Raw genomic sequence first — 11,255 nt, 5'->3', positions numbered from 1 at the left:
TGGTGATCTACCCCGATAAGAACTGAACCGGCTTCGTGAGACCGAAAACCCAGGGTTAACCCTGAAGTTACCTCGCTAAGACATTAATCCTGCTTCGTGATACAGGCCCCCGGTCTCTGGGGACCTCAAAAGGAGACTGTGCTTTTGAGGTTGTGGCTCTTAAACTCTGTAACTCTCTCTCATTGGATTAAGATCTGTGGACCCTGTGGAAACTTTTAAATGTATGTTTTGAGCATGGTATCTGCATTTCATATCTGTTGTTTTGTCTTTTACTTGCTGTTTTTCTGTCGTGAATCACTTTGTGATGTCTGTTCTTGAAAGGTGTTATTATTATTATTATCATTATTATTATTATTATTATCCTAACCCTAACCCATCCATTTTCTAACCGCTTACCCTCTTGGGGGTTGCGGGGGGGCTGGAGCCTATCCTAGCTGACATTGGGTGAGAGGTGGGGTACAGCCTGGACAGGTCCCCAGACTATCACAGGGCTGACATGTAGAGACAGACACACTCACATTCATACCTACCGCCAATTTAGTGTCACCAATTATCCTATCCCCAACCTGCATGTCTTTGGACTGTGGGAGGAAGCCGGAGTACCTGGAGAAAACCCATGCTGACATGGGGAGAACATGCAAACTCCGCACAGAAGGGCTGCCACACCGGGATCAAACCAGGAACCATCTTGCTGTGAGGCGACAGTGCTAACCACCACACCATCGTGCCGCCCTATTATTATTATCATTATTATTATTGTTATTATTATCTCTTAAATTCACTACCCACCATAACCTAACCTACTGGTCATACCAGACCAAATAAGACTGTAGCAGCAAAACACATGAGTGTGTTGAGTTTATCAGAGGGTGCTTATGAATTCAACTTTTAATTTTTCAGGGATTTATTTTTTTATCATTTCAAAACTTACATAGACAGACTTAAAACTGCATTACCACACAATGAAAATATATTTGGTTAGACACTGATACAGACATGATGTTCACTGTGAAAGATCCCATATCCAAGTTTTAAGAGTCCCTTAAGTGATTTTTATATCAGGCAATGTATAGGAAACTATAAATATGACAAAATATGTAAAATCAGCTGTATGGTTCTTTAAAAAGAGATGGATTCAGTGAAGTCACTAGTTTTCTTATCTTGTGTTTTCTTTTGTTTTTTGTCCCTTTTTTCTGGTTAACTCTTCACTTGTTTAATCTCAGTACAGCTCAAAAAAGGTTGGAAAGGCCTGGAAGGCATGGAAGTTGTTGTAAATCAAACATACTGGTAAACAAAAATCAGTTACTTAATCGTCATATACCAATAACCCACATTTATAACACTACACAATAGCTCCATTTCTTTGGCTTCTCTTGTTGTGTGTCGGGCTCCTGGATGGAAGTCTCCTGCTGCAGGAATTGGTCCCAGTCTGGCCTGCGAACTGGTAGCTCTGTCTGAAAGTGGTTCCAGAACCTGGGAACCAACAGGACAGAGGAAAATTCAGAACATTTACAGTGTTTAACAGTTAACATTGTGTTCATTCATCTTTCATCTCTCAGTAATGTGATTAGCAAAATCTGATCAAACAATAACCTGTATCATAAGCATAACTATGGCTCAGAAGATTACATGATGTATTAGAAGATATTTCAAATGGGATGACGCAAGAAATTCAAGTGCGCTCGCAGCTGAGAATTTGCTGTTGAACTAGTTGCAAGACTGAAAGAAGTTAAAGCGGCATTCAATGTACAGTTAGGAAAAGAAGTTAAAAAGACAGTTGAAATACAAATTTTGAAGAAACTGAACTTCTAGTTAAAGTGTTAGCGCTGAATGAATTTGAAGTGGTAATTTGAGTGTAAGCGCTGAGTGAAGTGAAAATGCTGAAAGGAGTTTAAGGTTCCCTTGAAGGAACTGAAATTGTCAAAGTGTTAGATATGGAGCTTGAAGTGTCAGCTGAGGGGAAAGTAGATGAAATCTCAAACAATAAGAAAATGAGAGCAGTGGAGGTGTCAGTCCAAGTGTCAAAAAATGTTGATTTTTATAAGGAGTGTTATTTTAAAGTGTACCTAAAAAAGCACCCTGTGTTCAAAATACTAATGATGTAGTGAATACAGATACTTAATTTCTGTATTCTGAATGCTTACTTTTCGTTAAAACCTAACCCTGCACACAAATAATGAAGGTCTCTTCTGTTGTGATCATTAGCAAATATCGGGTGTTGTTTCCTGTTTTTACTGAACCTTGATGTTTTTAAAATTTGAGATAAAGTGTGAGTACTTGTGGTGGTAGATATCCGGGTCTCGGCTTATGCGGTTCTGGAAGCCGATGTACAGATCATCCCAGAGAAGGCCGTGCAGCACCACGTATCTCAGCACCCCAACCCTGTTTTTAATCTTTGAGGAAGAAATCGAGAAACATCAGGGTTAACGCCTCTCATCTGAGTGGTTGGAAGACAGTGGATATGCATATTTCCCAAATTGTCAAATGTTATGCTGTTGTGTGATGTTTGCCTGATGCTCTACAGTGTCTCACCTCTAAGTAGGAGTGTTCTCTGTCAGGCCTCTTGGTGGGGAACGACAGGTCCAAAAAGTCCACCAAGTAGTCGTAGCCATCAGTAAGGGGTTCAAAGTTGTCATCGGTCTCGATCACCTGGAATATATACATATTGAGACATTTACTTCAACAGACATACACTTTGAACAAACAATGGGAAGAAAGGAAGAGAAGGTCAGCTAGTTGGACCAGTTGTAAGTTCATAATCACTTCACCACCCTCACCCAAGCACCCATTATCTATTTTTCATTCTTAAATTAAGCTATCTCAAATTGTTTTGTTTATTAGCTCTGCTACCAACTATTAGATTTCAGATTGCTGTCAAACGTTGCAATTACAGCAGCCAAGGACTCTTCACGACTCTTAAGAAGCAGTGTGTAGGATTAAGTGGCATTTTGCAGTGAGGATCTCAAATTGCAACCAGCTGAAACATCTCCAAGGTACCCAGCCTGAATTCCCTTCTGTATTCATTATTCAGGAGATTTTTACCACAAGCCAAATATTCACAGAGTCTCTTCCTCTCCAAAACAAAAGGACCTGGGGCCTCATGTACAAAGACTTGCATGGATTTCCTACTAAAACATGGCGTATGCTTAAATCCACAAAACATCATACGCACAAAAACATCCAGATGTATGAATCTGTGCATACGCATGAATCCAAGCACATTTCCTTTGTACATCCCAATCAACGTGGAATTGAGCGCACATGTTGGGAGTACCTGACCCCTCCCTGTGCACGCCTCTGTTTAAATATGCAAATCATATTTAAATGAACCCTGCACCTGAGATTCCCCTCTCTGCACGATCAGAAAACTAAAACAAAAGAATGAGTAAGACGGGGAAAAAAGAAAGACTTCACAGAATGCGAATTGGAGACGCTTCTGGCGCGCAAAAATGTAGGCCTACTTTTTGTCACGCTGTCCTCCGGCATCTATACAAAACGCAAGAGGAGTGAGTGGGAGAGTGTGTGTGAGGCTGTCAATGCTGTGGGGTCAGAAAAGTATGGGGTGCCGTTTGTAAAGTGTCTCACGCTGAAAATAACATCAACATTTTGCCACATTTAGCTTCAAACAATGTTTAAAAAAGTATTGTGAATTTTTTAACGTCACCTTTTACCACATTTACAGCAATATTTGTTAACTTAGAAATATATTAAATAGTTAAATCTAAATATTAAATGTGGCACCTAAATGTTAAATGTTAAATCTAAATATTAAATCTAAATCTAAATCTAAATGTTAAATCTAAATGCTAAATATAAATCTAAATGTTAAATGTTAAATCTAAATGTTCTGGGTGAAACTAAATATTTAGCTAATATGCAAATTCACACTGCCGGTCACCGGAAGTACCAAAATAAAAGCTCGAGATGGTCAGACTGTGTTTATAGAATCAAATAACGAATTAAAACCAACTTATCGGGGGAAATGAACACTTGAACATACATTAGCGTGATAATAACTACCTAAAATAACAAGAAACATGTTTGGAGAAATTTTATTTGACGTGTACTTTGAGTTGTTAGTGTCCCTTCGGAGGGATTAACAACCTAAGCTAAGCTAACAACCGTTAGCTCTTAGTCCCGTTAGCAGTGTCTGTAATGACTCATTAACTCTTAAACGGTCCGTGAAAAAAATATTTTCTTCCAACGGATGTCTTAGTTACAACATGATTGAGCTAGCAAAGCAGTTTTGTGTTGCGATGTGTGGTATTTATTCAGTTTTGGGAAATCACGATGTCTAGAAAGCATCAGCGGCTGCAGCAGCAGCAAAGCTATCAGGACGTCATCTGTTAAAAGCCTCCCGTTGTCGGATACGACATGAAACTACTCCAGTTAGCTCAATCATGTTGTAACTAAGACATCCGCTGGAAATTTTTTTTTTTTTTCACGGACCGTTTAGAGTTAATGAGTCATTACAGACACCGCTAACGGGGCTAACAGCTAACGGCTCACAAATGTTGATGTTATTTTCAGCGTGAGACACTTTACAAACGGCACCCCATAGAAAAGCGTACACACGCAGAATTAAAAAAGAAGTGGTCCGACATTAAGGTGGACGTGAAGCGGAGGACGGCTGCCCACCGCCAAAGTGTGGCCAAAACAGGCGGGGGGACAGGAGAGGAGGAGCTCACCCTGTTTGAACAGAGAGTCGCCTGGGGTCAGTTGAAAGCAGACAATTATGTGAACTGGATTTACAGTTTCCATTTGTTAATTTTATACACCACTTACAGGGATCACACACTATTGTTGTAAATGAATGCAGAAGTGCGCCGGGGAAAGGTGAGGCTGATTAAGAAATGTCACACTTTACGTACGGGTTTATTGACATGAGTACTTTACACACAGAGACAATCAGGGGCTTGTTAGAAAGCTCTGAAGCTGTAGTTTAACCAGCAAAAACAGCAAGTCACTAACTTTAACCACTGACTAGTACTGATGCTGTGAAGACAGATATTTGGGGGCGCACATGCTCAGTGCGCATCAGGGGGATTAATATTAGGACAATTAAACGAATAAATTATTTACTCACCAAGAAGCCACCCATCGCGCACAGTGCCAGCTTGTAGTCTGTTCCCAACCATGCTGTTACTCAGAATGTATGATTCGTGCATTGAACCAGGCCACCTCGCCACAATGTTGGTTAATTGCCTTTGTGCATCACATATGATTTGTACATTGATCGAATGAAAATGCTTCCTGTTGACATAAACAAATTCATCCCGCTTTTATAGCAATGTGAGTGCAGTGATAGCTCCGGTAACATTAAGAAAACCGGCTCTCGCTGCAAATTGCGCTTTAATGTTGGCCTGTTCAGCTGCATATGGGAATTTGATATACCTGGCTGACATGCGGATAATTCCGTCCCACACAGCTGGTATGACTCGGCTCAGGGTCGACTGGCACAATCCCGATTGGTTGGCCAGCTCCCTCTGTAATGCCCCTGTTGCTAGGAACCCCAGTGTGGTCAGCACCTGTATGGATACAGGCAGCGCATGGCTCCTCGTCGTGTCGCGCTCCAAGGCCGGCGCAGCTCTGCGCACAGTTCCAGGAGGATTGGCCTCGGGAACCTAAAGCAGCTGATCAGCCAGTTGTCATCATGTGCCAGTGCCGTCTGTCTCGGAACACACGCTCTCTTCGTATTGCGCCATTTACAATGTCGTCTAATACTGCTAAAGCAGCCGTTCTTGTTAACGGTATTTTCTGCACCACTTTGCGCATGCTTTTATATCCACTCATCTAATTACAGACACATGGGTGTGTTAATTGTTCATCAGTGTTAATTGTTCATGTATCTCTGATGTGCATATCACCTGTGCACTCGGCGTGCAAGTGATGACCCAGGGGAAGAAGTATCTGAGGAAGACAGTGAAATCTCGTCTGATGACTCTGTTGCAGAGGAAATGTTTCTCGGGGGAGAAGACATTACTCTTGACAAGTAAGTAGCCTATTTTATCACATTATAACTTAGATTACATTATATTATAATATTACGTATATATTGTATTATGATTATATTATTACTATATTACGTGTTATTATACGTATTACTGTAATGAATACAAGTTTTGTGTGTGTGTGTGTGTGTGTGTGTGTGTGGCCCCCATCCCCTACTGCAAAACTAGAATACAAAAATGATGGAAAGTAACTTATATTACATTATAATATTACGTATATCTTGTATTATTATGATTATATTATTACTATATTATACTATACTATATTATACTGTAATGAATATAGAGGGGGGTGTGTGTGTGTGTGTGTGTGTGCGCGCGCGCATGCATGCGTGTGTGCCTGTGTGTGTGTAAATAACTATCTGTTATTTCTTTATTTTCACGATAGGCAACCATCTGAAGAAGACTCAGATGTGGAATGGGAGCCAGATAGTTCTCCTGTAGGCAAGCGGCCTAGAGAGGAGCAGGACAGTAGTTCCTCAGGAGAGGAGCAACCTCCCCCAACTTCAAAGAGAGGTTCTACCACTCCCAGCAGAAGATCAAGAGGCAGAGGACCAGGGAGAGGGAGAGTCGTTGCTGCAGGAGCCAGGACCAGTCAGACAAGTTTGTCAACCAGCCCTGAAGAGAGATGGAATGATGTTGACGAGCCAGATATCACACCACCACAGCCCACCTTCAGACCCATCTGTTCACCTGGACCCCAGCTCATACGCTTTTTTTCACAAACACTATTATACAGACAATTACCCAAAACACGAATGACTATGGCTCCACTCACCATTCAACACCCTCCAACCTGTGGATTGATGTAACGGTGCAGGACATGTTGGCCTTCATGTCTTTGACCATCTACATGGGTGTAGTAAAATGCACTGCATTTACCGATTACTAGCGAGGGGGTAAATTGTACAGCCTCCCATTCCCAAAACGAATAATGACTGGAAAGAAGTTTCTCAGGATCTGTCAGTCCCTTCACCTCAGCAGCTTGGTGGATGATGCTGCTAACGAGCAGAGGAGAGGAACACCAGCCTTCGATTGTCTCGCCAAAACAAAGCCACTCTACTTGGAGATGAGGGACGCCTGCAGGAGGAACTATCATCCTAGCCAGGAAATAGCTATCGATGAGCGAATAGTTGCCTCCAAAGCCTGCATTGGGCTAAAACAATATATGAAAAGTAAGCCTGTTCGCTGGGGTCTTCGTTCTGGCGGACTCCAGGAACGGTTACACGAGGGACTTTTTTTTGTCTACGAGGGAAAGTTCCATGGAAACAGTGGGAAGGGACTCAGTTATGACTCAGTGATGGAGCTTATTGACATAAAGTTGCTGGGCACTGGCTACAAGCTCTTTGTTGACAATTTTTACACAAGTCCAACCCTTTTCCGTGACCTCCTTCAAATAAAGATCTGGGTGTGTGGGACCATCAGAATTGGCTTCCCAAAGACCAAAAACAACAGTCTGGTCTCAAAATCAGGTTCAGATTAGGAAGGACTCCCTCCTCTTTGTCCAGTGGCGAGACACGAGGGACGTCTTCATGTGTTCAGCACTCCACACAGTCCATTCCGATGACACAATACAAAGGAGGGTCAAAGGTGCAGATGGGCACTGGCAGATGAAGGACGTCTCAATTCCTCCAGCGGTGGAATGTAATAATTTGTGTGCTGCATATATTTATGTTTTTGTATATTTTTCTCTATGTTTTTCCAGGTGTATGGGTGGAGTGACCTGTCTGACGCCCTGATTGGGTACTATAAAGTCCTCCACAAGACCCAGAAGTGGTACAAGACCTTCTACCATTTCATGGACATTGCGATTGTGAACGCCTTCCTCCTCCACAAAGAAATTGCGAAAGGTAAAGGAGAGACACCTCTGCACCAGAAGGCGTTCAGAGAGACCCTAGCCGAGGAGCTGGGAGAGGCTTCCTCCACAGCCAGACCCGTACCATCTCCTGCTCCACACGGAGCACATCACAAACCAGTGCATATCACTGCGCACAGCACCAGTGGTCGGCTGAAGTGCAGGCATTGCCATGCAAAGACACCAGTGAAATGCTCCTCCTGTCTGTGCCTTTGTGCTTTGTCCCAAGTCGTGACTATAATGACTGGCATGTTGCTAACAACCTATAATATGTTATATTTCTAACATAATGTAAATAGTTTGCTGTGAGTTTGCTGTGTAAAAGTTAATTATTATGTTTACATTTCATATAAAAACACTTTTCCATAACAGCACTTGTTTTGACTCTTTTATATGCACAAATTTTAGTTTATGATTCAGTAACTTTTTTTCAGCAATACTGATAGTGATGGTATGGGATAGGATACCTCTAAGTGTCATCTTTCATCAGAGCCCAAAATCATGACTGTACGTTGAAGCGTTCAAGAGTTATGCCCTGTTATCCAGCTATGTGACCATGGTTATCCAAGGATCATTTTTGGGTCTCCAAATGGCACATTTTTGGAAACGCCTAGATACCCTTAGAAAAACGTGTAAAATACTAATTTTCTGTAGGATTGTTATCAGATTTGAACTGGGACTAGGTAAGGCTTCATGCTGTGGTCCCATTGTGTTTTCCAGCTAAAAAGTCCCAGCTACACTCATCAGCAGGCATCTGTTTGCAAAAAAAATTCACTCATTTTGCAAAAAGAATAAAAACCTTCTACTTCAGTGTGTTCAAACTTAGATTACTCAATGACAGTAGCATTTACAGTGATTCTTACAGTTTGGGAAAAAACTTCAGAGTGTTTCCTTTCAAAAGAGACCAAAACCATCCCTATACTCCGGTTCAAGAACAGCGTTCAATTTACTTTGGGTATGCCTTGGATAGGCATTTTAGGCGAAATTTACAGGAATGGCAACAGTGAAAAGCGCAGTCATTGTTTTTCCAATTCTGCACGTTGCGGAAGGGCTGCAAACTTTATTTGTCAATGCAAAAATGCAAATTGCCCTGTCTAGAGCCAGTGTTTGGTTCATACATTCTGGGCTACTGTAGAAACGGTGCGGCGAAACATGGCGATCTCCGTAGACAAGGACCCGCTCCCTATGTGGATATAAACAGCTCACTCTAAGGTAACAAAAACCCAACAATGCTTATTTTCAGGTGATAATACAGTAAAGAAAATATACTTATTATATTATATTCCATGTCTGCCATTTCTGCCCCTAAATCCTACACACTGGACCTTAAGAAGAACAAAGCACCAGAACAAAGTATGCACCACCAAAAGGTCAAACCACATTAAGACCCTACAATGTTCAGCAAAGTTTATTCAAAGAAGGAGGCAAAAGTGTCGGCGATAGATGGTTCAGAAGAACAGAGAGGATCTAGCTTGTCAAGTATATTTACCCGCACAACAAGGTTGTAGTTTTTAAAGCCTGCCCAAGTGTAATAAAACTTGGTCCAGCTTTGATGTTTAAATGCCTCACAGCTGATGGCACTGTTCAGTTCATCCACATACAAGTCGAAATCCCAATTGTCCTTGTAGATTTTTGCACTGGCTGGGGGGTTGGTGATGGCCTCACTATGTTTGGTGGTGTAGTAAAAGAAATATTCACATGAAAATGAGGTGGAAGTTGTAGGTCTTCATATGTGCAGCCTTGAGGATCATTTCAGTGTATTACTATTTGAATAATAATTTGTATTTTGGCCACCATTCCACTTGGTTATAATATAATTGTAGACTACTCACTAAGTTAACTGTCCTTTAACTTTGCCTGAAACATAGTAAGTGTTGCTTCTCATTTCTCTCTGGCAAATATCAATATTACTAGTTAAAAAGACATCAGCCACTCATCAGCCATAGCTAGCATAGCATAGTTTGCTAATTAATGGTAACCCCTTTAGTTTAAAAACACTCTCTTTGACTGACTCGCTTAAAAAACAAGAACCATGTAAAATGATCTTAAATTAGTGGCTACTTATTGTGCCAAAGGGCTGAGGCTAAACTAAGAAAAGCTACAGCTACATTCAGCAACCTGGCGTCAGGGCTTTATTTGACATTACCTGTAACCCCCCAGAATAATGTAATGTTAGCCAAAGATGTGCCCCTTGGCCCTGTGAAAAGCCTATGTTAGCATCACTGCTGTGAAAAACTAAAACTATATACTGTACATAACTATTATCTATGTTACACATGGATAAAACCTGATTTCATAAAACCCCCTTTTTTATGCTGTTCAGTTGCACAACAGACCTTTTTCATGGCAGACATTTTGTCATGTTATAGTGGAAAAAGCACTGGTTGTATTCAATAACATGAATGATAGCCGCATTCCACTTTGGGGAATCCCTGCTACTGTCCATGCTGGCTCACTGGAATAGCTTACTTGAACTGAGCCATCATTACTATTATGAATTTTACCTGGGCTCTTCCTACTATGACAAGTCAAAATATCTGCTGTGAAAAAAGGTCCATTGCATCAACTCTGTAAAGCACAAAAAGTGGTTATCATTAGATGTCAATTCCCTTCGTCCAAGTTGGACTATGCAGAAATGGTCACACGTGCTGCTACTTTTTATTTCATTAAACAGCAAAACTTGTCACCTGAGGCTTTGATCATTTTCCATCTACACACCTGGGGCTCTAATTTCGCAGACCGGGCGAGGCGGGGGCGCAGCGCACCTGCGCTTCGCCAACTGGGTGTGGCCAGGCGGATTTTGCAAGTTTGGCACACTGTGCGCGCTGGCACAGCTACTCGTCTGTCCCACCTCCGTCCCTCCTACCTGCGCAGGTCGGAAAGAGGGAGGGAGAAGGCGTGGAGTGGGTTTTACTCACATCACACCAATCAAATGAGCCCCTCTCCTCACCCTTAAATGCGACGTGCGAAAAGGGTAATGAGAGTTTACTCAATTCGCCATGGCAGAAGAGAGCAGCAGCGTCAGACGGCCAAACTTCTCCCAGGAGGAAACTGGTGTTTTGGTCTGGGAGGTCTGCTCGCAGTGTACGAATATACGGAACTGCAAGCAGACCTCCACGGGCTGATGATGCAAAGGTAGCCTGGGAGGAGGTCACCACAATCGTAAATCAATGTTGTGTTTCTCTCTTGCAGTCTCACTCTGTTTCTTTTCTTTTGACTTTTCTAAGATGACAGATGCTGAATATATACTCCCTATCTGATGCTGTGGCTGTTTGTGGTTGGCTGAGAGGGATGTGAACTCATTAGTTTACAGCTGTGTTAATCAAATCAGGTTGGGTTTCCATTACGCGTGCCAAACGGTGCCAATCCTCTTTGATCGATATAGAGAT

The 11,255-nt window shown here is 41.9% G+C and overlaps 1 protein-coding gene across 1 annotated transcript in view; it reads right to left on the bottom strand.

Moving 5' to 3' along the window:
* Window positions 1–401: 401 nt before the first annotated feature.
* The window catches only part of cmah (cytidine monophospho-N-acetylneuraminic acid hydroxylase), a 39,530-nt gene continuing 28,676 nt past the window's right edge, over window positions 402–11,255 (bottom strand). The window contains exons 12-15 of the mRNA XM_050035986.1: window positions 9,356–9,530; window positions 2,533–2,649; window positions 2,278–2,393; window positions 402–1,473 (exon numbers count right to left, since the gene is read on the bottom strand). Of these exons, the coding sequence (XP_049891943.1) occupies window positions 1,335–1,473; window positions 2,278–2,393; window positions 2,533–2,649; window positions 9,356–9,530 (547 nt within the window). The 3' untranslated portion in view covers window positions 402–1,334. The remainder of the gene's footprint in view (window positions 1,474–2,277; window positions 2,394–2,532; window positions 2,650–9,355; window positions 9,531–11,255) is intronic.

The sequence above is a fragment of the Epinephelus moara genome, chromosome 23 (genome assembly GCF_006386435.1).
Source record: "Epinephelus moara isolate mb chromosome 23, YSFRI_EMoa_1.0, whole genome shotgun sequence".
In the NCBI taxonomy this organism is placed as follows: Eukaryota; Metazoa; Chordata; class Actinopteri; order Perciformes; family Serranidae; genus Epinephelus; species Epinephelus moara.
This window is presented reverse-complemented; position numbering and strand designations above follow the sequence as displayed.